The sequence below is a fragment of the Tetranychus urticae genome, chromosome 1, assembly GCF_039701765.1.
Source record: "Tetranychus urticae isolate SD_2017Ah chromosome 1, NJAU_TeUrti_SD_1.0, whole genome shotgun sequence".
NCBI lineage: Eukaryota > Metazoa > Arthropoda > Arachnida > Trombidiformes > Tetranychidae > Tetranychus > Tetranychus urticae.
The window spans coordinates 31,737,967-31,764,586 of NC_142958.1; the positions used below are offsets into that span (position 1 = coordinate 31,737,967).

Sequence of the window (26,620 nt, forward strand, 5' to 3'; positions counted from 1 at the left end):
CAGTGTATATTCCTCAACGAAAGATGTTTGAGATTCGGATATTTCATTGATAATCTTTTGAAATCATTCCAGTTAAATTGGGCATTCGTATACTGTAAATATAAAATCAATTTGTGTATAAATTTGACAATTGTGTTGATTGTGTCTTTTTAGTAACAGCCCTCCATTTCATGAGTATCAAAATGATCAAGTCAAATCTATAATTGTCATTAAATTGAATTTAATTTACATTATCTATTTTCTTTTTACACATATAATGTACAAATGTTCGCGAGTATCCAGTCAGTCGAAACAAGAACAATTACTTTCAAGTGAGATGATATTTTAAGTATCAATTGGTGATCTCAATCTGTTTTTACCCTCAAACCAGTTTTCAATGTTTTGGTTCGCTAATAAAACTGTACCTGGAAATGTCATCATTTCAATTGAGAGCAACGTTGAAACTGTGATAGGTACCCATCATATTGCAAGTGGTGTTTCCAGGAGGAGGTTAATCATGTCCATTAAACTAGGTTTCTACGTTTTTTTAATTCAAAGCCTGTTGATTACTTCTTCCTTGTGTAACTCTTGTGCGTCTAAGGAAGAAGTAGTTCCATCACCTGAAGAAGGTCAGTGCTCCCAAGAAAGCGTTAAGCAATCATTTGTTACCAGATTTACTGAGTGTTCGTTAAGTCCTGAAGTTGGTGAAGGTCCATATTTCATCGAAGAGGATATCATACGGAGTAATATTGTCGAAGACAGAATCGGAATACGTCTTAATGTAACCCTAAATTTGGTAGACTTCAATACCTGTAAGCCCATCAAAGGAGCCAAGGTTTATATCTGGCAACCTGATTATTCAGGTAAATATAGCTTTCTATCAAAACAGCTGAATGTGCTGAACTTGAAAAGTCTCTTTTATACCTAATTTCAACTAACTACCCATCTTTCCAATACTAAATCCCATCTTGCCTTAATTTAAGCAATAAGTTACTAATTTATCTCAAAATAATTTTAAATATTTTTCTCGTCATCAGGCATTTACTCTGGTTTCATGGACAAACCTCGAGTGAAAAGAGAAAAAATGTATCCTAAAGATCCTCGACGATTCTTACGAGGAACTCAAGTTACCAATGAGAACGGAACCGTAACTTTTGAAACATTGTTCCCTGGCCATTATCCTGGAAGGACTCCACATATTCACTACCGAATTCATGCAAATGGAAATGTTGCTCACATTGGTCAAATATTCTTTGATGAATCAACTAGTCAAGTTATTCAATCCAAATCTCCTTATAATCAAGTTCATAGTAGAAGGATGAAAAATGAAGAAGATGGCGAATTCACTTATTTTAATGGCAAAAAGAGTATCATCAATATTGACCCTCAATCTTTGTCTGGTGACTCTTTAGAAGGCATTTTGAATTTAGCCATTAATCCACTTCATAGGTCAAATTTAATGTGGGCCTGATCAACACTGTCATTTGTTAGTCGTATTGTGTCATTGTATTGTTCATTTTTCGTTGTATCTTAATTGCAATTTGCAAATATTTTGCGTGCTTCAATAATCGCATCAAGCTTTAAGGAACCACAAACCTATCTAAAAAAGGTTCTTGTCATTCAATTGTGATCTTTTGTCTCTTTTTCAAATTTAATTGACTTTAAATATCCTAAAAGACATGAAGATTGAATCTGCTGTTAATACAATTTTACATGATCATATATTCACAACTAGATAGTTGAAATTGAATATTTGATTGATGCAAGAAATACCACTTCAAATTTCACAAGCAATACAAGCTAATATGATTTTGAAAATTTTGGTCTCAATAAACAATAAAGAGTCATAATTGTGAATGAAAATTACTTTTTTAATTCTATGAGAATGATCACCGTTATATAGATATATTTTATTTAATTGAAAATGTTCACGAGACAAAATGAGGAAGAAGCGAAGGGGAGGAGGAGAAGTAAATTAGTGAATTATCATCTAATTAATGTTTGCTGCGAAATAACAACACAGGAATAAATCAAATTATAAGGCACAAAGAAACCAAAAAGCCTAGACACAAGAAAAGTCAATAAGATATTAGACAGAAAGGAATAAAGGAGAGATTATTAATATAATGACATGAAATGAGCTTTTATTCCATATCAACATCACCATTATCTTCAGTATCGTCACCATCTTCTTGACGTTCAGTGTAAATGTTGTCGATCATGGATCGTAGTACAGGTTTTTCTGCACCATGTCGTCGAGTATCAGAATTTGTTTCATTAGTATCATCTTGCAATATTCTCTTGATAACTTTCTTCTCATTACCAGAGGAGGAATTAAGTTTCATCATTGAGTTGATAGCTTTAAGGTCTTTAGCAGGGCTTCGTAAGAAATGATAAGACATAGGACGTCGAGGTGAGGGAGGGAAAAGATTAGCCTTCATAGGAGAGATAAATAAAGAGTGTTTGTTTGATAGCCGGCGATACGGAGATATAGAATTAGCTGCGAGTTTAGGAAGAGGTGAGAGCGGAGGAGAACCAGCCTAAGAGTAGAAAAAGAAATTTAAAATAAGATTTAGTACAAATTGAACAATTGTAAAATATTTAAGCTAAATAGGCGGAGAAAAAATTACCTCTGCATTAAATTTCATAATGTATTGCTTTACTTCGGGAATATAAATTTGATTGTAGAACATGATAAGATCTCCCCTTTCTTCAGGAAAATCAAAATTAGATCCTGTTCCAGTTAATCGAGTAGGGGTTGGAGGTTGACTGTTAGGATGTGGAACGGGAAGAGTACTTGATGATCTAATGCGCTCTTTATTGTCTTCTTGGTTGGGGGAGCTAGATTCAGAATTACGAGAATTCTCACAGCTAGTAGAGTTTCGTCTTTTTCGATTAGTCAATAGCACATTTCGATAAATCTAAATAAAAATGAAAATCAATTATTATAGATGCATTTGCTGTTATACGATTAAAAACAAAGTCAATATATTAATCTTACATGACTGGAGGCTTGAGGCTGTTGTCTATAGCATTTCATGATATCTTGGAAACTTTGATCGCGTCCGGTAACTTTGCACATAGCATAGACAGCACACATTAAAATCTGATCTAGATGACGATCACGCATGAGATCAGTATGATTACGTATCGAAAACTCGAAACAAGTCCAAATTTTTCGACGAAGATCTTCATCGTTAATATTCAATTTGTCACATAAATCTCTCAATCGCAGCCAAGCCAGATGATAAACTTTTCGGAAAAATAGTCCGAGAGATCCAGCTTTGTTGACCTTAGGTGGTTCAGACTTGGGTACTGAAGAATTAGTTTCAAGGTTTGTAGTAGATTGTGGTTGTAAGGTAACATGGATAAGTCGAACTTCGCCCGTATTTGTTTGCGCTAATGAAAAAGACAAAAGTTTATGAATAAATGGAACAGACATTCATCAAATATTATTAAAAAAGTCATACCTGGGATAGAAACTTGAATATATTGTTCATTGTCAAATAACCTGCGCCTAGTGTTACCCATAGGAGATATAAATCGATCGCTCATACTTGGTGGCAAAGGAGATGCAAAAATTCCATCTAAACGACGGGGTGTGGCTGGTGCCGGAGACATAGTATTAGAATCATGAGATGGATTGGCTAGAGAAACATCTTGACAAGCAGGAACTGAGCCATTAACTTTAATCATTTCCCAAAGAACTGACCCAGTCTTCCATGCTGCACTTTCCAAGATCTGCTCCTCGATTGTATTCAAGTGTTTGACGATATCTCTCGATAATCCGTCTTCTTCTCGGATTATTAATTCAATGACTCGATAAAAATGCAGTGGTTGAAAACCATGATAGTCACTAAGAATATTCACTATCCAGGGAAATCTTTTCTCAGAGTTGTATGCAAATAAAACAATTTCCATGCAACATGCGAATAAAGATAGATGGAAAAGCTCGTGTGATAATGAATTGGTAAGATTGCTCTTCTTTTCAGTTTCAGACCACTTTTTCAACTCTCGTCCGATGATCTTCTCTAAACATTTGAAGTAAAGTGTAATGCCAGAGTTCAACATTTTCTTTGTAGGATCATATGGAGTTGAGGCTGATGGAGATGAGAATCCATGATCCTCTGAAGGTTGACAATAGTTTTTCAAGAATTCATCTCCAAGCTCTTTGATTCTTTCAACGATTCTATCGTTAGGATTTGTGGTGCATTGTGCAAAGATTTCAACTAACCCGGGACTTGGTTCTGGCTTACAGTCCAAAAGGAGAGATTGTAAACGACTGACTGTTCGAACAGCATTTGTGACAGGAGTAAAAGAGCCCATATTTTCTCTATTGGCCAAATAATGGCGATTGCTGAGAGGTGTTTGTGGAGCTAAGCTTTTTGAATCTTTGATTCTTTGTTGAACATTATTGAGATATACTTCAAAGTCACCCTGTGGAGCACCTAATTCTTCATCAGCATTATCACTCAAGAAGTTTCTCTCGTCAAAATTACCAATATTCAGAACAAAATGGTCGTACTCTTTAGTAATAGCTTTCCTAAAAAGAAGAAAAAATACAAAATATGACTAGAATGGTCTAAAAGTTAAGGCAATCAAACTTACAAATTAGCTTCGAAATACGCATTGTCTAAAAATCCTAGAAAATGAGTTGGATTACGACAACGGAATATTTTCTTATCAATCATTCGTTTGATACAAGGTTTAAACCAGTACTCTTTAATTCCTTTAGCCTCGACACAGCTATCCTCCTTACAGATATCTTTCCATCTGTTGCATAAAGTCTCTAGTATGCAAGGTACGGGCTCAGGAGCAATGAATTCGTCTTGAAAGAATCCAGGAGGAAGTTCTGAAATAGAAAACAAGGGGCTATTAATCAACGTTCATAGGAAATGATGTCATTCTTCTTACCTGAAAATTCTGAGTTCAATAATTCTTTAGCGTTTTCACTGACAAGGACGTTACTAAAACAAAAATCGATGCATGCTAATAAAAGATGATAAGAGTTGATCAGATCATGACTAATCATTTTAAATTCAGCCTTAACGCGAACAAATAGAGTCCAACAGAAAGAAAATACATGGCCAGAGGTTAGACTCAGCTTCCTGCAAGAAATAAAGTAATATTTGATTAGTAAAAGCAGAATGGAGATAAAAAAGAGATAATGTTGATCTAGACCTGCATATGCAATAAAACTAACCTTTGTTTACGACTCCGGTTTGATGCTTGTTTAGTCGGAGAAAGAATTGGACTCTTGAATAAATCTTTGAATATGTTTCCGAGCTTGCCGAAAAGGACGCCTGATACATGAAAATTGCGTTCAAGTAGATCCAACCTTTCCTTCATCTCGTGTGGTAAATTTGCCATGTCAGACCATTTTTTCATCTTGTTGAAAAATTCAATCAAACTGAAAAGGAAAAAAGAGGGTTAGAAACTGTTGAAACCATAAGATTTTCTGTCATATATTTTACCTTAATTTGCAGGATCTCAATAATCGAGTAAGGGAAACACAATTTCCTTCAACATATCCACCTTTTCCATCAATAGTAGGAGTAGTTCCTTTGCGACAAGCAACATAAAGGGCGCAAGCAAGCCAATGTATCTTTTCACCCTGTGACAGCAGAAAAGTCAAAGACGCATAAACAAAAATTGGATAAAATATAGTCAAGAGAAAATTTAGAGCAACAATTAACTAGTTTAAATACATTGGTAAGATGCACAATACTCAGTAATGCTTGAAATAAACATGGACGACAGTTATCAGAAAAAGGAGGAACGATTTAAAACATTCAATCAGTACTCATTAATGAGGACTTTGTTTCTTATCTCAGGCAATGCACAGTCTAATTAACTTACCTCAAGAGTGTAATTGATCTGAATACGTTGGAAAGAGTTGTAGGCCTCATCAGCAGTAGCCCGATCTAGGTTGAGATCAGAACATATTTCACGAAACTTGCGACTTAATTGGACATTAGATGATGATGAGGATGACGAGGAAGCCATTTTAAATCATAAAATATGATTAACCAGCGTCCTTTAGATGATTAGACAATGTTGAAAATAAGTTAATTCAGTAAAAACACAGACAAATCACACACAACAAAAGCACAAAATAAGCAAAGATAGCAAAAATATAGCATTCACTCTGTTTGATGTTTGAAGAAAGAGAAGAATGGGAGGAGAGAAAGAGAGAGAGAGAGAGACTGACTTGTGGGAAGAGAAGGAAGAAGCGAGCGGGAATATTATTGAACAAAGCAAAGATATCCTCAAATTTTAATGGATGTAATATATTTTTAGATGAATTATGGTTATAATTCAAATTATTTACAGTTGATTAATTTTGAATTACATAGCGAAATGTCAACATGAAAGTGGTTAAAAATAAATAAATGAAAACAGTTTAAAGATTATAAATTTTCATTGATTTAAATGAAACTTTAATTACAGAAGCATCACGTTTTTCCGCAGTAACTTTAACAGCAAGCTGCCCGATTAATAGACAACCTTGTTATTGATACAGATTAGAGATAATTTTTAAACTTACTGACAAATCTATTCAATATTAACAGTGATTTAAAAATTGATAAACCTTTAAATTTGGCAAAAATTCAGATTATCCTGATCATTTTTAGCATAATACAATTTTTACCTGATAATCTTGTTAATTGGAAAGTATATTAATTACGCGATATAAGATTCGATGGAGGTTTGCAACTTTCAAGTTTGATAGACTAGTTATGATTAGTTAAACCTATCGGAATAGTGACCTTCATCGGAAATAGACGTTGTTATCAGCCAAATTAGTTTCATAATTGTGCACAGTTGATCAGGGATGACTCGTAATTTAAATTTGGTTACATGGAAACTAACGAGTTTTCCGTTTGAATGGGAGACTTGAAAGTCATTGGATAAATTTCAATATCTTAAAATGGCCGTTAAATTGACTCCCAAATCAAGATTTGCTGAGCAAAAATGTTACATCTTTAAAGAGTCAGTCAAGAAACCAGATTTAAAAGACTCGATGAGTAAAGGTGGATGAAAAACCCGGGAAAAATTTAAATGTTAGCTTTTACTGTGGCCATCTAGGGAGGTAAATTGGAATGATGTAAAGAAATAAAATTTGAAAGCTAAGTAAACAGGTGATTTTTCTGGTAATGCATGGAAGAGACAATTTTTAATATCTCGCCTTTATTTTTGACATTTGCTCCGCGTTTAATTTTGAATTTTGATTAACTGTTAATTGTGTTAAAGTTGGAGTTATCTATTGGCTTATCTCGATTTGATTTGATTGTATCAAAATGGTCCTTTTATTTTGTCATTTCTGTGGTATAAGATTAACTTTAGAGCAAGGACCAAAGTGCTTTAGATTTTACTGTAAAACGTGCCCATATGTTTACAATGTTAATCAAAAAGTTATCAATAGGAAATATCCGAGATTAAAGGAAGTGGATGAAATATTGGCCGACTCGAAGATTTGGGATAGTGTGGATAAGACTCAAGTTAAATGTCCTAAATGTGAATATGGTGAAGCGTATTTTATGCAAATGCAAACGCGTTCAGCTGATGAACCAATGACCAATTTTTATCGATGTGCTAATAAGGAATGTGGATATAGATGGAAGGAGTGATTTGGAGAAAATAAGATTCACAATTTATTGGACGAAATTTTATTTACTCATGTAAAGAATTCATTCATTTTTGTATATAAAGTTGACATTGAACATAACATTTTTTGTCATTTTCTTGTTTCTAAGAATCAAATGTTTTGCTCAGTTTTACTGTAATTTACGTTTTGAAGTGCTTGGATGAATGATCAATGTACAATGGGTTTTCTTTTTTACTGCAACAAATGACGTAAATTATGTGAAAATTAAGTTAATAAAATTAACTTTCGCTTTTTCACGTGATGTATCAGAAAAATTAGAGATGAATGTAATAATGTTGTATGAGAAATCTATGCATTCATGCATAGTTGTGAATTCGCACGAATGATAATCCCATAGTGAACAGTGATTGTAACGAAAAATTGTATTAAAATTCCTAAGAGTATCGGTTGAACGCAATGTTAAGGTTGTTGTTGTTTTCATTTTTTGAACTTCTTTTTCTTGTGATCGGAACCTTCTCGCGGTCTTTTAGATCCATTCTTCATAGGACTTTTATGATGATGCTTAGAGGATGATGATGACGAACTTGGTTTAGTTTTAGAATACTTTTTGCCCCGAGTTTGGTCGACTTCCTGATCTTCATAATCCTTTTCTCTATCAGCGCGAGCAGCTTCTTCTTCTAATTCAGACCAATCTTTGCCGCTTTCTTCACTAGATCCCAAGTCATCTGCTCGAATCGATTAAAAGAATATGATATAAATTAAAGTTTGAAAAGGAAAAGTGCTATAAGAATGCAACCAGTTGCTATTTACAATACCTGAATAAGATTCACTTTCAGTAACATCAGAGCCTGATTCATCAGACTCTGATTCATCTTCGTAATCACTCTCTTCAGTCGGATTATATTGTTCATCCTCTTCATCTTCGTCGTCTTCATCTTCTTGCTCGGCATCGCTATCTGGATCCAAGAACGACCAACCTCCTTGATCGAAGAATCCTTCAGGATCATCAGTGATGGTTTTCATAATTTTGGCCCAATTCAAAGACTGGATACCTTCGGTATAGCGTATATCACATTGACTGTGAAGAGTAGATAAATTTGTTGATTAAAACAAAATATTCGACTATTTAGTATGAAAAGAATAGACCCATGCCATAATTGTAACTCAATTCAATTATGAATTTATGAATTGAAAATGTATGATGATAACTGGCTAATGAACCTTGAATGCTCTGTGACTCAGCAACTCAAAATTATGAACTTAATAGAATTAAGCTAACGTTCTGTATGATTAACCAAGAATATTATGTTTGTGGTTAAAAGTCAGGGGTAATTTCAAATCTATTGCTAATTCGATATATTCAAAACATATACTTACTTAAGCCATTCTTTTACATGGTCTAGCATAGCCATAGGAACTGCTCCAATCGTGGCTACTTTACGGTGGTAATCTTTAAAGACAAAAACCATGTCGAAGTTTTTGAGATGGAATTGAACTCTTTCAAAATGAACCAACTCAACTTCATCTAAGGTGATAACGAACGGAGGCTGTAAACAAGATAAAAAACATTGATTATAGTAAAAGTTATAAATAATATTGAAGTAGAAAATCATTAGAATTACATACCCAGTCAGTAAGATTAACCAAACAGAAGGAAGTTGGTTGAAGATTGACGATACTTCTATGAGGAACACCAGGGAATGCCAAATCTCGGAAAGGAGTATCAAATTCAATTTCTCCTTTTGTTTTGGCTTCAACATTATCGCAGAAGTTTTTGAAAGCAGACTTGAGCTTTCCTCGTAATTCCCTTTCAGCTTGTTCGGCAGCAAGATCGTCACGGTCATGCATATGCTGGTGTTTTCCCAGATCTGTTGTAATTTCTCCCACCTCAGTATAGAATTGAACATCAACATGTTTCTTTTTACCAAACATTATGGCATTTTTTAAAGTGAAGTGAATCAAAATGATCATTTCACCATCACACGGTTGGAAGAATGCATGTTTAATGTTGTTATAAAGGATGTCCACTTTATCTCCTCTTATAGAGGTGAACCTAAAACCATTCACATGTGCTTCTAAAGTACCAGAAATTCGTTTAGAATAAATGTTTGGTCTGATATATAAGTCTTTCAATTTTGGATTTCCTTTGTTGTTACTAATGACCAGGGTATCTTGCTTAACAATACCCTCTTTCTCCCTTTCTTCAGCTTCTCGAGTTCTGAATTTCTTTTGGACCTCTTTGATTAAACGAAAAGCAGTATTCAAATTGGAAGACGGAGCTGATATTTCTCCAGGCTCTTTAACATTGGTGGCACGGTATGTTATCTCTTTCACAAATGTAGCATCTATATTGGAATACATTCCGCTTTCATTCTTGGATAGCGTAGAACCAGGGTGAAAACAATTTATTCGGAGATAAGTATAATCACCTTCGACTGATTGTGAAATGTTTTTGATTGTAGATATGTGGAATGGTACAGGTAAACCATAAATTGGTAGAATAATAGTTTCATATTTTCGATCGACGAATATTTTCAATTCAGTTATTTCAGGATCTTTAGGCATATGATTCATCGATTTGTAAGAGACGTTTGATTTTCTGACTTTTTGCTGCTCCTTTCCACCTGACTTTTGAGCCAATCGGGCTTTTGCAGCCTCATTCAATTGCTCGGCAAGCTCTTTCTGATGTAATTTTCTCTTTTCCTCAGTTGATGCCTCAGTTCTCAATTTTGAATTAAGAATAGCAGTTCGACGACCAGCTCGTCCCAAAAACTCTTCATCAATTTGTGGTTTTGATTCTTCTTCCTCTTCTTCGGACCCTTCTTCCTCGTCTTTTAAAAAGATAGCCGCACTTTTAAGTTTCCTTTTAGCATTGGTTAAAATTTCAGCTGGTTTTCCAGCATTTACCAAGACTGTATCAGCAACGAATAAAGCATAAACCTTTGCTTCTTTATCTTTAGCCTCATCATTAATGAGGTTTGAAAAACCTATGGCTACGTTAAAAACCATCCCTTTTCTGGCTACAGCGGTTACTTTAGGAGCGATAAGAAGGGAAGATTCTCTGAATTCCAATCCCATTGCGAAACCAATGTTCTTAGTCATTTTATCTAACAAATCTGGATACTTTTTTTCGACCATATCTTGAGCAACTTTGTATACATCGCACAGCTTGACGCCATCTTGAAGCTTGTTAATAACTTCATCAAGAGCGGTTATCAAGAAATCATAAAGATCTTGTTGCTTTTGTGTTGGATTAACTAAAATGGTCCGGACAATGTTAGAACAATATTGTCGATAACGAGCGCCAAGAGCACAAATGATAGCTCCAAAGTGTAAATTATTCTTGTCACTGGTAGCACTAAACTTGAGACTGTAATTACCCCCGGATTGGATGATTGGTGTGTAACATACATCAACAGACTGTAAATCCAGGTTTTTGATGTACTTTTTATCTTGCATAGCTTTATCGACTCCCTCAGTTAATTTTGTATGTTTTACTTTTTTGTCAGAATCGATTATCTCCGTTATTTCTTCCCTCAAATATTTAGAGTAGACTTCAACGGTGATTCCACAAGCTTTCTTCAGAATTTCAACTTCCGAATCCTCTTTAGGAGCCATTATGTAAGCCACTTGGGAGCTGACATCAACAGTGTTGAAATTCTTGCTTTCAAATAATTTTTTCCATCCATCTAGAAATTCATTTGAGAACTTATCTTTGCTGAATTCACCTATCTTCTTGCCATTTTGACTTTTAGAAAGGGTGTCAATCAGTTTAGCGAAATTGGCTTGATCTTTGTCTGCTTTATCACGAATCAAAAGACTGACTGGGGGAACATCCTTCTCATTCTCTTTACTGGATTCAATGGCTTTGAGGAAATCGACTTTCTTCCTACTGGCCAATATCTGTATAGATTTTTCAGCAAGAACAATTATAGTATCAGTCAATTCATAGCCAAACAACCATGTCTGCAGGGCAATTGATTTACTGTAGGTAACATCATCATCCGAGCCAACACAAAAGACGATGGCATCTACCTCACTCAGGTTAACTTCATTAGACGGATTTTTCCAACTCTGGTAAAACCTTTTAGCACGCCTGAAAAAGGCATCCTTATCTAATGAGATGGCAGTCATGATAAATCATGAAAAATAAAAATGAGCTGACACAATTAACCTTGATTAAAAAGTCACAAAGCCGCGCAATGAAATAAAGAAAACAATTAAACTTAAATTTACAGAAGATTTGCTTGAAATCTTCAAAAAGCCTGGGAAGATTGTTACGCCATCTCTCGTTCATTTTCATTACAAAATTTTGTGCCGCCTTTTGCGAATTAGGCTTAAAAAGAGTAAAAATCTCAATCTTTATCAGTATTTAAAGACGAAACTTGAACATTTTAATTGGTTTATGAGTTCGTTCTGGATCTCTGTATTTTTAAAATAGAGTAATCATGGAGTAACCATTGATTACTATTATCTATACTCATCATAATCAGAGTGACTATTGATTTTAAGCCATAAATATGAAAATATAAGAAAGGCGAAAGGTAACAATTATATTACGAGAACATAAATTTTATTCAATTTAATTTAATTTTGTAAATACATGATGAATTATTTATGAAGTATATATTTATGGTTTTTTTTGTTGATGAGAAAATTAAAGACGATTGAGAGAGAGAGAAGGTACAAACAAAATTGACCAGGTTAGGATGACTTGTCGTTGGATATTCAACCGACTCTCGGTTAGTCTCATTTAAAAAGTGAATTAAGATCGAATCAATTTTTATCAGATTAACATCAAATAACTCTAAAGCTATCAGAACGAAATTTTGGTTATTCATATTGATTTACGATTGAAAGATCACAAATTGACCGAGAATCTTGGTTAGGTTTGCAACGACCGGCAGCGCCCTTAATTGTTAATAATTTTATGTTTATGAGAATTGTTCGTTTATTAGCTGGGTAAATGATGAATCCTTTCAATCAAATTACCAATTCGTACTCTGAATGGATACCGGTGCTGATTTAGGTGAACCATTTTCCATCTGCTTAACGCGTAAATCAATTCCATTGTCACTGTTGCCTCCATTGCTTTGAGAGTTATGGTTATCATTATTATTATTAGAATCAGATGAGTTATTATTGTTATCCTTATTGTCTTTACTGCTATTATTAACAAGGCTGTTGTTGTCTTTAATTCGGCTTGTTAAATCACAGTCCTTGTTTTGTACGTCAGTAAATTCCTTGATCAAACGAAGTCCTTCGTCCAATAATGTTTCCTGAACTAACTGACGCGTTAGTTGATTGGAGACTTGATGATTTCCTGTTTTGTTAGCTAAATGAATTAAAAATACTTTCTTTTGAATTGCTAACTCAATCTAAATAAGCCATTTGTTGCTTATTGCTGTCTCTCTATATCAAAGTTAATCCTCATAACCAAAAATAATCTCAAAGAGCGATAATTTGTTAACTTGTAAATGATCAATAAAATTTGGATGCACTTTGATTTGAGAGACTTAATCTAGATTGAATGATTGCTCTTACCTGGTAAAATGCGGTTAAAATTATCAGAATTTTGCGACGATTCTTGGGCCGGAGAATCATCATGTCCAGTTTGACTCATACATGGCGATAATTCATTTGAATAGACAGAAAATTGTGAATCTAAAAGTAAAGATGTACAAATTTCTCATCAAAATATATTTTAATAGAGATGACATTTCAATTGAAACGCCCGTTTGGTTGCTCATGCTTTGCTTTAAATAGTAATGAAATCTAATCAATTTATTGTTTACCTGTATCATCTGTGTCCCCTTTGTCTTCTGGCAATGAATGATTAAGTCCTCGATTCAATCCAGGATGAAATCTTGATTAATGAAAATGAAAATGAATCAGTAATCATCAATTTAGCTTTACTTGTAAAATGTTAGCGAAATTTTCACATTTGAATAAGATTTGAGATTAACATACAAATCGTCAGATGGCTCTACTCTCTGTATAAATTTCAATATCAAAATATTTCTCAAGATTTTTAAATTAAATTAAATTCAGATTGCATTGGTTTCATCTGTTTGCCAAGCACACGTTCAATAGATAGACTATAAATGAGTGTAAACTTACTTTTCCAATTTCCTTAATTGCTTATTTATTTCACTTTGTTCATTGATTAGCTGCGTTTGTTGAGTTGAGATGTGTTCAAGCTCCGTTTGAACTTGATTAATGTGCGACAAGTTTTGTAAATCACGAGCTTGTTGCAATTGAATTTTCAACTCTTTTTGCTGACTTCCTAATGTTTTCAATTGATCAATTATATTTTCCAATCGACCCTGTAAAAAATAGAAAATATCACGAAATTAGAACAATGAATAACTGAATATTTGTATAAACATGTTTACAATTATTTTAAAGAAATGACTGAATCCATTAAAAAAATTTCAAACCCATCTCAATCAGTATTAATTGTAAACATTCAGTTAAAAAAATAAATTACTTGACGACGTGATCGCTCCTCTTCAGTACATTGAATCTTAGCGTCAAAATTATTATCATTCTCAGACAATCGTCTTCTCTTGGAAGCTGTTGAGCCATTCCCTTCTAAGACTGAATCATTGTTTCCAGTGTAACCAGAATTGTCTAATAATTTTGGATAATATTGAGATCTGAATAAAAGAAAAAGGAAGAAAATTAGAAATCAAAAAACATCACTAATTCATTGAGTTATACCTTGAATGTCCTTTTGAATATTGATAACCAGAATCACGGACAACTTGACGAGCAAGAGGGAAAAGTTCATCACGACGAGTTAATAATACAGGAATATGTTTGCAAATTTGAGCTGCAGCTTCGTTAACAGAGACCTGGAAGATCAATCAGCAGAGCAAAATCAATTAATGAATGAAAATCAATGTCAATTTAACAAAATCGAAAGATTGAAAGTTTTCAACAATCCAATCAGCTTAACCGATTGCTTTGGAAACGTCGAGTTTTCCGAATATTTGTTGATTCAAATCTATCCAATTAAGACAATTATAGTGTATTTTAATGATAATATATTCAGAAAATCAATGAAATTAATTTATCATCAAGAAAAGTTGAATGATGAACAGATTTTTTCACCTGTTTTAAATCATTTCCTTGCAAAATTATTGTTACAATGACAATTTGTTTCCTTTTTAATGATTTTAAATAAAAAAAGGTTAATTCATCAAAAATAATTAGACAAAAATGAAAAAAAACTGAAAGCAAAGGTTTGTTTGCATTTGACTAATCATATTGCCTTTTAACCATTTATTTGCTTTTAAATGAAAAACAAAACAAAATTGGTTTGTTGAACAGGAAAGCAAATCATTTATTAATTATTTAATTTTGAATTGAAGGGTTGATAAATTGAAAATGAATTGATTACTTACCTCATGAAGTGTCAGAGGTTTATCAGGATTCCTTTTAGCATCAAATCTTCCATATATTTTAGCATAAACACGAATTAATTTCATCCTTTTCGGATCATCTTCAGGCATAAACATGATCGTGTTAAGTACACCCTGATTAAAGATGTAAATTGAATGAATGAACAAGATTAAATTAATTAAATAAAATAAGATCTTTGATCAATTTTCCCAGAAGAAAATTGAACAATAAAATAAGAGTAATAAAGCCTCTGAATAGAGCAATTTAGAGATGTTTCAATCAACAAAACCTAATCAACTCACTTCGTCTTTGGTGCTTTTTTTCTTGTTATTGGCCAGTTTCAGGTCTAACGGAGGTAAGCTTTTGACCAGATTTTCAGCTGCTTCAGCCAGTCTGGTTATCTGGTTATCGGCAAGGACAGGAGTCAATGATATTGGTGATGCTGGTTGACCGTACTCATTGGTCACCAATCCAATTGCATTATCAGTCTGAAAGGCAATCAAGCAAATGAAACAAATTAATAACAATTGTCAAGCCTGACCGTTGATTCAACTGAGCAAACATTTAATAAATAAACACATGAAACTTGAAGCAATCAGTCTGGTTATTGCGTTTTTAATTTCAAAGGCTAATGATAAATATAATGAATATCATCTTTACAAACAATTCATATTTAGATGAAATTTTTTTCTGTCTCATCTTATTAATATATTTTTCAGCTGAATATTGTAGTATTGCATCTAAAGGCAAAAAGCCTTACGGTTATTATCATGAAATTATCAATTGAATAAATAAATATAACAGATTTTGTTAGCCTAATGTTTACTTAATCAAATTTTCAAGTGAATTATAAAGCAATATCATTATTTTGATGGGAAAAATGAAGTTGCTTGAAAACCTGAAAATTTTGATATTAAAGTTAAGTTAATGAAGTGAAATAGCAATTAGGACACTTCAATACTTGATTGGTCAATAAGTCTAGATTGCTGTTAAATTAATTGAAAATTTTGTGAATAAAAAAACGAAAATGATGAAAAGATAATTTGAAAGTCCAATTGTTGAACTGTTTGTGGGTGAAAACTTTCAAAGTAATCATTTCATTGATTCAATATTGAAGCTTGTCTCGGTAAAATTAAATGTTAATCTGATTGACCAGCATTTTTTACTACCAATTTGCATAATCAGTTGTCTATTGTTTTTTTAACTTTAACATGATTAAACAAATAAAGTTGAAAGGCTGCTTGGTTTGGTAAGGATTGAATGAAAGGCAAAAAAACAGGACAATTGTTTAAACATTTGATTTAATTGATGGTTTTACCTGATTCTGGGAAGTGATTGATGTTATGTTTCCAGACGAGTTATTACCATTAGGTGTGATTGTAACACTATTATCTTTCAATTCCTTGGGTGAAGAAGGATTTGAATGGTTTGAGGTGTGATTGGATAATCCATTGCTTATTGGAGTGCTTGACGATTTGGGTTGAAGTGAAAGAGAGACTTGGACTAATGATGAAGATACAGAGGAGTTTGAAGAGGTTGATGAAGATGAGGATGAGGATGAGGTAACATGATGAGATGGATGGATAATTGACTGTTGTTGTTGAGATGAAGACGATATGATCGATCCTATCGAAGGTATAACCGAAAGCGATCCCATTGAAGGTGGTTGTTGACAGGCAGCTAGAGATGCCATTGAGCCAAGGTTTAAGGGTGAAGGTGATGTCGATGAGGAAAGGTTAACAGGATTGATTGATTTAGCATCCAATAAATCAGGACACAGCACAGGTCTAATTGTACTGTTTGATGTTGCATTGACCAAAGGAAGACCCGAGGTAGAGATTGTAGTTGAGGACGGCGGTGGCGGTGCTAATGGTAGTACCGATGATCCAGTTGAAGATGGACCGGGCAAGGTTGGTCTATCACCAGAGGTAAAAGTGGGTACCAAAGGAGCTTGAAACATTGCTGGTAAAAAGAGAAGTGATAAAAGTAAATTAATGGTTAATGTGAAGAGATGGGAATTTAATGTTGAAATGAACAATGGAATGATTATAATCTAAATATTCAAGTTTACCTGATAATTATAATTGTTAATCGTCTATGTTGACCATATTGATCATGGTTCTTGTTCAATGTTACAATCAATTATTATATTCATTAAAATGCTTTCTCATTTCTCATCAATCTTAATAAGACTTTTATCTTCTAGAATTTTTTATTTATTTTTTATTCCGTTCTTTAACCATTTACTTTGGACCCAAAAAATTTTGATCGATTTTTCCATTAAGTTGAACCCAACATGGAATTAACTTTAAGTTGTTAAGCCTCTTTTTCCCCTGATATTCCTAATCACACAAGAATTGTAATTAATAAAATCATCTTTCTATCCTCTCAACATCTTTCATCTTCATCATCATTATCATCATTTCTTCCTTTTTTTACATCATCATCTTTCACCCTTTCCAATCTTTCCCTTATTCATTTCCATCCTATCATGTTTTGTAAACTTTTTGTTGACCCCTATCATCACATTCTCAATCATTAAATGAATTAATCTAATTTTTATCATGATTTATGGTTCTTTTAAGCATCCATTCATTTTATTCAGAATAGCAAACTGTAAATGAAAAGATTGAGGGAAAAAAATGTTTCACTTCAAACATCTTTTCACACTCAAATAGTTTAATGATTTCTCATTGATCAGTCTAATTAACCATCTTTTGCTGCAAAAATTTACCCTGAAATTAGTAAAATCACAAAAGTCTTGAATTTGTAACAATTCAAATATTAAGATTTGAAAACAATTCAACTTTTGTAAAAGTCTAAGTTGTACAAAAGCTGTCAATGTAATTAAACTGTTGGAATTGAAATAAAATATCAATCTTGACGGTTTCATATTAGTTTGAATGTTTCATGAAATTGTGTCAAATGACAGTTGAAGACAATTTAAAGAGTTAAATGAATGCAAATTCAAGAGACTCATCATGATGTTGAGTAAAAAACAGAAAGGTTAAAAAGTGGATGAAAAAAGCAAATGGCATAAATTAATAGGAAAACATTGGTCGCTATTTTACCATATTATACATTGTCTCACTCATTGAGTTAGTGTAACATTTTTTAGGGAAAAAAAGTGAATTCTATTGGTGAAAAGTGGCCATGGGTCACGTGATTATCAATCGATAGTCCATTGGTCAGGATTTGATGAGGATGAGGATAAGGAGGAGAGAGAGATGAAGATGGATGCTGGGTAAGAGGAGGAAAGAGGAAGTTACATAAAAAATGTTCATCTTTCACGCAAACTCATTTCTTGTTTAATCTAGTTTTTGGGTTTCTTCTGGTTCCTTCATGTACAGCATCATCATCTTCATCTTCATCATCACTATTACCATCATCATCATCATTCCTCTCTTTCCTCTGTTCCTTACCCAAGAGATTTTATGCAATCATAATAATAATGTTAATACCGAGCAACTCTAACTTTCAATCTAATTTATCTTCATCATTAATTTTTTTCAGTCACAATTTTGAAAAAAAATTCTGGTCTTTTGGATGAATCTAGATTCGTAAATGATTACGCGTTCATAATTATAATTGAATGGACATTTGCATACATTAAAGCAGGGTTTTATGGTCAAATGTTGGTTTGTTTACATTGTAACAATTGCTTTTGATAAAGCATGAAATGCAAAAAACCGAAACTGGATTGGAAATATTTCTCAGGCAAACAGAATAGAAATTTTCAGAGCTTTGGATAAAGTGACAGTGTAACTCGATCTTTGGGACTGAAACATCAAAATTGAATAGTTTACATTATATTAAATCATTTTTTAGATTGTTAATAAATGACTTGAAAAAAGTGTACAAAAAACGAAATCATTTTTTGCTTTCTTCCCAAAGATTATTTCAATGGTAACTCTTGGCAAAAAACTGGTAACCATTTCAAGAATTTTTTTAACTTAACTTCTGTCTATGAAAAAAGTTTATCACAAACCCTATCTTGACAATGATAGCAATTATAATAACAATGAGGGTAACAGTAATATAATGGATTATTGTTATTAGCTAAATAATAATATTGGAAATAATAGCAATGAAAACATATGCTGTAAAGTTTGATCAACATGTATCAGGTTAGTGTGTTTATAGTCAATTATAATTATCAAAGGTAACAAAGAATTCGGAAAATATGATGATATAAGGTAATGATTAATGATTAAGAAACAATTTTAGATCATCTTACCTGGGTTGGTTACCCATTCTTGAAGGGCCTTTTGGAGACGTCGGACATGCAAAGGTTTACTGGCCATTCCGACTAAAGCCATGATTTCAAGAAACTCTTCCTCTCCGGCATCACAAAGTTGTTGCACATCATCACCTCCTGAATTATGGTAACAGATAAATAAACAAGAATATATTTTAACAGTTTAATCATCGATTTTCCCATTGAATTAACAGCGAAATTGTTAAAGTCCAACAAAATTTCTTGATAAAACACTCAACTCTATACAGGCATTTTTTTGGAGGGAAGTTTGAAGTTGTTTTTTTTTCATTGGATGATCAGGGTGAGATGATAATGAGGGAAGAGATTGCGCATCTTTCATGGTAATCAGAAAAAAATGTTAATCATGATGAAAAAACACTCGACTGTTTAATATTTAGTTACAATTTGAATATTCAGCTGAAGTTTGAAAATAAGATTGTTTTGTGTAACATCGCCATCTCCCGTACAAAAGGATTAATTAAAAAGTGTCTTTCTTATTAATGTTTTGATCAGATGGCGTTGTTTTTAAGACGGTGCCTTCAATTGTTTTAAGATTTGTATTTCCCTTTCATTGTGATTTATGTTTATAATTGAGTTTATTAATCATGCTTTATATTTAAATAGGTTTAGCTGATGGTAATGTGGACTCACCTTGACAGATAAATGTATCATAGTAGGAAAGCAAATTGGACCTCTGGAGGACCCGGTAAAGTTGAAGCTCAGAATCATTTAGTGGGCAAGATGTCATTGCGACTATAGAGGGTGAAATGAAAAGAAATGTAATTAATTATGGGTCAAAGTCAATCATTTCAACCAAATTGCAACAATAATCATTCAAGTGGCCAATCAATGTGAACTCTAAGGTAACTAAATCGGTGTAAAAAGCAACAAATTGTTTTTGAATACGCAAAAATTAAGAATCAATTTTTTCTTTCTTTACAGATTAATATTCTATATTTTTCCAGCTCATATTTAGATGTGTCATCAAATCCTGATAATTTCAATAGCATCGGACATGTTCAAGTTTCTTTGCATCTTTACCTTGATCTGAATCAGCTAAACTTCTTTGAAGTTTGGCTCAGAATGCAACAGTCTTCTATAAAGGAAAATTCAACGTAATTTTGCTTGCCTTCAAAAAAGGAGTTAATTTGAGAGGTAAGACTGTTTTCTTCAGTAAATCTTTGAATTAATTATCATCCTCATCATCATTATTATAATTACTAAGGTGATGCCAGATTATCAAGTATTTTGTGAAATAATACGTTGACCATTAAAAAAACGTAAGAGTTGAAATGTGGAAGAAGAGAAGAGCTGAAAAATCTTAAACATGATCAAATGTGGAAAAGTTTTTACAATCTTATTCGTAAAAAAGTTGAGAAAAAGGAAAGGAAGAAGATAAGATGGTGATGAAGATGATGATGAAAAATAATGGATGCAAATTAGAGTAGCATCAATATTCTCTTGGTTACTATAGAAATGATTCTTGAAGAGGAAAAGGATGAAAAGAAAGAGAGGAAACAAGGAAAAACTGACGAGAGTGTGATGAAGATGAGAATGAGAATGAGACAGGAATGAGTATGAAAAAAGTTAAGGGAAGAAGCTACCAATTAAAAAGTTGATAGAAAGAAGATGAAGATGACAGGGATGATGAGGAAGATAATGTAAGAGTAGAAAGATATAAAAAATTTGAAAGAAAAGAAGTAATTGGAAAAGAAGATGAGCCTTGAAAAAGAAGAAAATGAAAAGAACTTTCAGATTCTTCTTTTTTTCATCTTCTCATTCAGCTTAATTCAATAGAGATAACTTTTATATAGGGTTTATAGGAATCATGAATTATGGTTGTTTTTTTTCGTCTGAAGTTATTACAATTGACCAATAATCATTACCATGTTCAATATTTATGGTAATTGGTATAATTAAGAAACTGAAAGGAATCAATTAAAGTAAACACATTCTTGAAGTAGCCAGATTGGATTACTTGAAGATAAACATTTTGAACTTTTCCCTGTTACTTTTTTTCCTCTCAACTTTGTAATGGTAATGGCGATGAGCATGATAATGATAATAATTATTCTTTCAGATTTTTTATATTTCTTTTTTTCTCATAAGATTTAGATTATACAAACATCAAAGGATAAAGTTCACCAAGCGATAAAGTACCTTTCAACAATGAATGATATTCATGATATGGGTTGATGTATCATGTTATCTCATGTTACTCCAGCTAATTAGATTTAATTATCAACAAAGGAGCAATAAAATGTATCTGATTGGAAACAGTTTGGAAAAGAAGAGCAGAAAAGGATCTTATTCTTGGATTATCTTGGACGTGATTTCAGGAAGGAAACTCAACAATTGAAATTCAATTATTTGAGTTTAAAGCTCGTTGTTAGGATAAGCAAATGCTTTAAAGTATGTTAGGTCTAGGAGAGATGCAAGGTAGGATGATTGTTATACAGTGAAGTATGAAAAAAGGAAATTTGGATAAAGGTAGGGTTTCCATAGACTTACTTGTTCCATTTGAATTTTTACTCAGAATCCGGTTTGCTGAAAACAATGGATTACCCATTGATGAACTATGACCAGTTAAACTTGGTGACCCTTGATTTGGCGAGGAACGGGATAAACTTTGATCTAAGGATGACCTTATATTTGATGCAGAATGGTCGATTGGTAGCATCGAGGAATTACTTGTGTTGTTACAATTGGAAGTAACTCTAATCTCCATTTTTTGATATTTTTCTTTCTCTTCTCACTCTACTCTCGAAAGACAATTAGTTAACCAATCTTCTCTTTCTCACTTATCATCCAGAAAAATAAATCAATTGAAGCACTGAATAAAGTTCATTAGAAGGACAAAGATGAAACAAAAAAAGCTGATGGCGAACCGAAGGAGGAGTTAAAATTAAAAACAAAATGGCAATCAAAGGAATTTATATGGCGAACGAAGGACGATGATGATTATGATGGTGATGGCAAAAGGACTTTTAAACAAAGAAGATGATGAGAAGGAAGAGGAAGGAGGAGATGATGTAAATGAGAATCAAAGTAAAAGAATCTGAAAATTCCCTCGATGTTGAAACATGTTTCAATGGTAACAACGATGATAAGGAATGGTGACTATGATGATGATGGTGAATGGAGGGAGGAGAAAACGATGGCGAATATGGAAGAATGATGATGATGATGAAGTTAACTCGAGGCTTCGAGGCTATCGATTATTTCACTTTTGCGCTTATAGAAACTTGCGTCGAGGAAAAAAACTTTTTATTCCTCGATGCTCTTTCACTCTTCTTTTTCTTCTCCTTTCTCTTCTTTCTTGCTTTCTTCGGTGTTGAAGTAATTCCAATGAAATGACACTTTACATGAGAGGCTGGACGAAGGATAATGATGATGATGACAAAACCATTGAACCAATAGTAACTTCGATGATAATGGATTTATCCCTCGATGAACTTGCTATTTACCCTCCTTCCTTCCTACTTGTTGTTTTTCTTGTACAAGTTTTTCGTCTTGTTCTTATTTTGCCTGATTCAACCCAACCTAACCCTATCTCACTCACTCGATGCACCAATGGTATCAATAAGAAACACAATAAGAAAGAGGAGGAGAAAAGATGAAAGGTATCACTTGCTGCACACAAAAGATGCTGATGTTTATGTGGAGAAGGTGAAGGAAAAAGTCGACAAAAAAACGTGAAACTTTAACACGTAATAGAAATAAGTTAAGGCCTAAAAGGGTTAAAAATATTTACATCGAGGAGAAACTGATGACAATGGAAGGAACATAAGGAAAGTTGGACACTTGAATATAAGAAGCAGTATGTTTTTATTTTTGTTTAGTATTTGAGATGTTAACATGTTACTCTTGGCTATACCACTTGGTTAGTAATATCATCGTTGAATTGAACACTTTACTCATCTGGCCTCTCCTGTTTCTCCTGATCACAATCTCATTCTCATTTTGCTATTCCTCTTGCTTTACTCTCCCTTCATTCCTGATGATGATCATCATTCCTGATCATCGTCATCTCACTCTCATAGAAAAAGCTTGATGCTTCTTTTTGCCTACTCTTATTTAGGCTCGATGGCAAAAGTATGCCTTGAAACTAGTATGAAAAAGTCGTCGGTGGTTGAAATATAGGGATAAAAAGATGAGGAGGAAGAAGGAAAAAGAGAGGGAGAAATGATGAGAAGAAGGAAAGTAAAAGAAAGGTTTCATTTTTCTCCATAGGAGCCATTTTAAATTTGCTTCGATGCTTCATTTTGATTCATTTTTTTGCTCTGTATTTACCACTCTTGATGATGGAGATGATGATGTTGGTATAAAAGAAGAGAGGAGAAATCCTTTTCTTCTTTCCTTGTTTTATAGAGCTTCGTACAACAATTGACGTTATAAAACTAAGAGGGAGGCTTAAGGGAGGAGGGAGGAAGAAGGAGGTAGGTTAGGGAAGAGGAAGAATGAAAAAGGGATGAAAGAAAGGCCAACAAGACGAAAAAGACAGTTAAGGGTAAAAGCATCGAAGCAGGTTCTTTTGTCTTGTTTTCAAACTTTACAACCTTACTCTTCATCTTCATCGTCAACATCAGCTCTTACCTATGATACGGATCATCTTAGAGCGATCATCTCCTCTCTATCTCTCTATATCGCTCTCTCCTCTTCATCTTCTTTGTGTCTGTTTACAGCGTGTTTAGAACGGCAAAAAAGGTTGTTTTTTTCATTCTGACTTTGGTTACACTTTTAAGCTTTTATCCTCTTCTCCTTTGTGTCTTTCATCTTTTATCATCCACTGATATAACAACAAATCGTACTTTTTTTCATCTCAACTTTTGCTTTTTTAAACGGCAAAGGCTAATCAGTTTACTTGCCAATATGTCCAGAATTGACTGTGATTAAGATTAAAAATGGAACCATTTTTTCACCTTTTCTTAGCTACTTGTTTGCAAAATGTAAGAAAAGGTGAAAAAACTTAAATATCGTTTTATTTAAGGCGATGGTTAAATGGTTTCAATTCGGTTTCTTATCACAATTTTTTTAACTCTTTTTTTCTTCAATTCGCATTCATTTTTCTTAGTTTGATACCGTTTATGTAACCTTTGATATAATTGAACACATTTCTTTATCCTCAAATCTGTTCATTTTTTGAGTTATCGGCGGTGTTTTTTATCGCTATTAATAAATGGTGCTTTTGCCTTTCATTATTTATAAAATAGAACCTTTAAGAGGCTTGAAAAGATGGTTTTTTATAATCTTAACAGTTTTTGATATCAATCTTTTGATTGTATCTTTTAAAATGAAAGATGGCAAAGGTTATTGTTATTAAAGATCATCAGAAATATGATAATCAATGATAACAGCAATATTATTATTAGATTTATTAATAATTGATCAATGATAAGATTTTTCATTGGATATTTCAATCTCTTAATCGTCGTAATTTATAAGAAAATCGTTAGTAATATTCACGCAACTCCCTTTAAATCATGATGATAATTGTTCCAAGTTTCAATCAACAAATAGTGTTTTGAATAATTCAAACTTGTAAGGTAACTAGAGTCATCTAGGAATAAACTTCACAATCTGAGTTAACTTCAAATGCATTTTTTATCTATTAGTATATTAATATTATTGTATTTCACATGTATATTTACAATAATAAAAAATTGAACAGAAAGGTCTGAAAATTTTGATCAACTGAAAAATCAAGAAACTCATTATGCTATTACTTACAATAATATTAGGCACAAACTTGTTAATATTAGGCACTGATTTGATAGCTTTGTATATAAATCCGTAAACATTTTATTAAGGATATTAATCTTGGAAACCTGTATTATGTAATCAAATAAAAATTCAGTTAGTGAATTCAATAACTGGCTATTACACTGAAATTATTGCCGAAGTAACAGGGAAAGCGTTAATCTAGAACTGAGGCCTGAATATTAGCGCTAAGATTCTCGATTTTCAATTTACATTGCAAATGCAAATATTAATAGTTGACCAGATTTTTCAAGTACATTGTATGGACATTTTGCATTAATATTTCAGTTAGGATCAGTTAACATGAAATCTTTGCTTGTATACCGTTTCATTGTTGTAATATTGATAATATTGGATGACGCTGGATCAAGATTTTATCATGAACTCTACTTTTTCGTTATGATCGATGCTGCAGTTAAAGTCCAACTCGAACTAAAAAAGAGTAGAGTAGAGTCACCTGGTGATTTTAATACCAACTAATAGTTGCTTTTTTAAAATTCAAATGAAGCAAGTTTTAAAGGAATGCTTCTTTTAATCAAGACTAATACTGATATTAAATTGATGATTTTACAAACTTTGGAAATATTGAGTAGATAAAAAGCTATGATAAATATTTCGTGCTCACATTGGTCGATAATTGACTGTAAAATTTAGAAATGGACTGAAATAATGTTTACATTTTACCGTCACTAACTGTTTTGATTTTTTTTTGTTGCCTGGATAGATGTTGACTTCTGGACCGTACACTGGAGGATTGTTCAGAAGTTTGGTGGATATAATCAAACAATGTATAAATATGGTAAAATTTAATCCTGAAACACTTGGCCTGATTTGTGTTATTGTTATGTATCGTTACCAACATTAATGATTATTGCTACTGGCCGAAAACAGCGGTTATGGACGGAGATATTGTGTCAAGAAAAGGAAAAAATTTACTTACAATGATTTGGGTTGAATCAACAGCATCCTTAAAAAGCGTCAATTAGTTATTGAATGTGAAGATGGAAATAAATTGAAAGCATAAACAATCAATGGATAAGTAGGAAGCAAATGTAATCCAAAGGATCAAGACATTTATTGGAAACTACAATAGTTATCAATATAAAGTAAAATATATTTACAACAAGAAGACAATTTAATGACAATTTATTGGATCTAAAACAAGGCGATAAACAGTTACACGGATAAAAAAGTAAATGAAAACAAGAAAATGTTCAAAGTAAATTGGAACCAAAAAAGTGACAGAGAAATGAAGATTTCCATGAGTGAGGGAGAAAAGAGCTGATGACTATGTACCAAAAAAAACGCTGCAAAAAGAAAGAGAGAAAAAGATGAAGATGAAGATGAGGAAGGAAACTCAACGGGCAATGTTAATATGATGAGGATAAAAAAAGGGTTAAAAAAGATGTTGACAAAGTGAAGAAAGAAAGATGAAAAAGTAAAAGATGAAGAAACAAAACAAGACGCAAAGAGGAGGAGGAGGTGGTGGTGGTGTTGGAGGATGAGAAGAAGAGGAGGAGGAAAGAGGTGGTAAAGATGATTTGATTGGCAAAAAAAGGGATGATGATGAAGAAGAAGAATGATTATGGTTGAAGGAAAAAGTAGGC

General features: G+C 32.8%; 5 protein-coding genes and 1 long non-coding RNA gene across 10 annotated transcripts; 3 read left to right on the top strand and 3 right to left on the bottom strand.

The window, feature by feature from the left end:
* Nucleotides 1-286: 286 nt before the first annotated feature.
* LOC107361576 (uncharacterized) lies at nucleotides 287-1,826 on the top strand. The gene is made up of 2 exons (XM_015928412.3): nucleotides 287-842; nucleotides 1,017-1,826. Exons 1-2 carry the CDS (start codon nucleotides 377-379, stop codon nucleotides 1,448-1,450), a joined length of 900 nt encoding a protein of 299 aa, XP_015783898.3. The 5' UTR covers nucleotides 287-376; the 3' UTR covers nucleotides 1,451-1,826.
* Nucleotides 1,827-1,829: 3 nt separating this feature from the next.
* Nucleotides 1,830-6,140, bottom strand: LOC107361977 (retinoblastoma-like protein 1). The gene is made up of 9 exons (XM_015928945.3): nucleotides 5,839-6,140; nucleotides 5,454-5,593; nucleotides 5,183-5,389; nucleotides 4,894-5,087; nucleotides 4,588-4,831; nucleotides 3,450-4,522; nucleotides 2,981-3,378; nucleotides 2,610-2,900; nucleotides 1,830-2,519 (listed from the first exon to the last, which is right to left on the bottom strand). Exons 1-9 carry the CDS (start codon nucleotides 5,983-5,985, stop codon nucleotides 2,124-2,126), a joined length of 3,090 nt encoding a protein of 1,029 aa, XP_015784431.2. The 5' UTR covers nucleotides 5,986-6,140; the 3' UTR covers nucleotides 1,830-2,123.
* Nucleotides 6,141-7,135: 995 nt separating this feature from the next.
* Nucleotides 7,136-7,708, top strand: Polr3K (RNA polymerase III subunit K). The gene has a single exon (XM_089266098.1). The coding sequence runs from the start codon at nucleotides 7,281-7,283 to the stop codon at nucleotides 7,608-7,610; it is 330 nt and encodes a 109-aa protein (XP_089122224.1). The 5' UTR covers nucleotides 7,136-7,280; the 3' UTR covers nucleotides 7,611-7,708.
* Nucleotides 7,627-11,800, bottom strand: dre4 (SPT16 homolog, facilitates chromatin remodeling subunit dre4). Its single transcript, XM_015928895.3, has 4 exons — nucleotides 9,215-11,800; nucleotides 8,966-9,135; nucleotides 8,404-8,666; nucleotides 7,627-8,313 (listed from the first exon to the last, which is right to left on the bottom strand). Exons 1-4 carry the CDS (start codon nucleotides 11,720-11,722, stop codon nucleotides 8,066-8,068), a joined length of 3,189 nt encoding a protein of 1,062 aa, XP_015784381.2. The 5' UTR covers nucleotides 11,723-11,800; the 3' UTR covers nucleotides 7,627-8,065.
* A 339-nt stretch (nucleotides 11,801-12,139) lies between these two features.
* Nucleotides 12,140-26,066, bottom strand: nab (NGFI-A-binding protein homolog). Of its 5 annotated transcripts, none has more exons than XM_015929007.3 (12): nucleotides 25,954-26,066; nucleotides 19,905-20,006; nucleotides 19,233-19,370; nucleotides 16,314-16,957; nucleotides 15,298-15,483; nucleotides 14,998-15,129; nucleotides 14,312-14,445; nucleotides 14,079-14,247; nucleotides 13,709-13,914; nucleotides 13,384-13,454; nucleotides 13,133-13,252; nucleotides 12,140-12,941 (listed from the first exon to the last, which is right to left on the bottom strand). In XM_015929007.3, exons 2-12 carry the CDS (start codon nucleotides 19,999-20,001, stop codon nucleotides 12,577-12,579), a joined length of 2,262 nt encoding a protein of 753 aa, XP_015784493.2. In that variant the 5' UTR covers nucleotides 20,002-20,006; nucleotides 25,954-26,066; the 3' UTR covers nucleotides 12,140-12,576. The 5 variants fall into 5 exon arrangements, with proteins under 5 accessions (XP_015784493.2, XP_015784492.2, XP_015784490.2 ...); XM_015929006.3 differs by lacking the exon at nucleotides 25,954-26,066 and adding an exon at nucleotides 21,765-23,134 and having other exon boundaries at nucleotides 12,140-12,911; XM_015929004.3 differs by lacking the exon at nucleotides 25,954-26,066 and adding an exon at nucleotides 21,765-23,131.
* On the top strand, nucleotides 21,550-21,964 carry LOC107362022 (uncharacterized). The gene is made up of 2 exons (XR_016197734.1): nucleotides 21,550-21,692; nucleotides 21,790-21,964. It is a non-coding gene; the product is annotated as an uncharacterized LOC107362022 (long non-coding RNA).
* Nucleotides 26,067-26,620: the final 554 nt, after the last annotated feature.

Bases quoted from the DNA above. Each gene is read 5' to 3' on its own strand.
- LOC107361576 (XM_015928412.3), top strand. From the start codon at position 377: ATGTTTTGGTTCGCTAATAAAACTGTACCTGGAAATGTCATCATTTCA. The intron at 843-1,016 runs GTAAATATAGCT...TCTCGTCATCAG, and splicing joins CTGGCAACCTGATTATTCAG to GCATTTACTCTGGTTTCATG.
- LOC107361977 (XM_015928945.3), bottom strand. From the start codon at position 5,985: ATGGCTTCCTCGTCATCCTCATCATCATCTAATGTCCAATTAAGTCGC. The intron at 4,523-4,587 runs GTAAGTTTGATT...TCTTCTTTTTAG, and splicing joins GCGTATTTCGAAGCTAATTT to GAAAGCTATTACTAAAGAGT. The intron at 3,379-3,449 runs GTATGACTTTTT...CTTTTTCATTAG, and splicing joins TATTCAAGTTTCTATCCCAG to CGCAAACAAATACGGGCGAA.
- Polr3K (XM_089266098.1), top strand. From the start codon at position 7,281: ATGGTCCTTTTATTTTGTCATTTCTGTGGTATAAGATTAACTTTAGAG.
- dre4 (XM_015928895.3), bottom strand. From the start codon at position 11,722: ATGACTGCCATCTCATTAGATAAGGATGCCTTTTTCAGGCGTGCTAAA. The intron at 8,667-8,965 runs GTAAGTATATGT...TACTCTTCACAG, and splicing joins CATGTAAAAGAATGGCTTAA to TCAATGTGATATACGCTATA. The intron at 8,314-8,403 runs GTATTGTAAATA...CGATTCGAGCAG, and splicing joins TGAAAGTGAATCTTATTCAG to ATGACTTGGGATCTAGTGAA.
- nab (XM_015929004.3), bottom strand. From the start codon at position 21,981: ATGGAGATTAGAGTTACTTCCAATTGTAACAACACAAGTAATTCCTCG. The intron at 13,455-13,708 runs GTAAGTTTACAC...TCATTAATCAAG, and splicing joins CAATTAAGGAAATTGGAAAA to ATTTCATCCTGGATTGAATC. The intron at 13,253-13,383 runs GTAAACAATAAA...CTTTACTTTTAG, and splicing joins AGGGGACACAGATGATACAG to ATTCACAATTTTCTGTCTAT.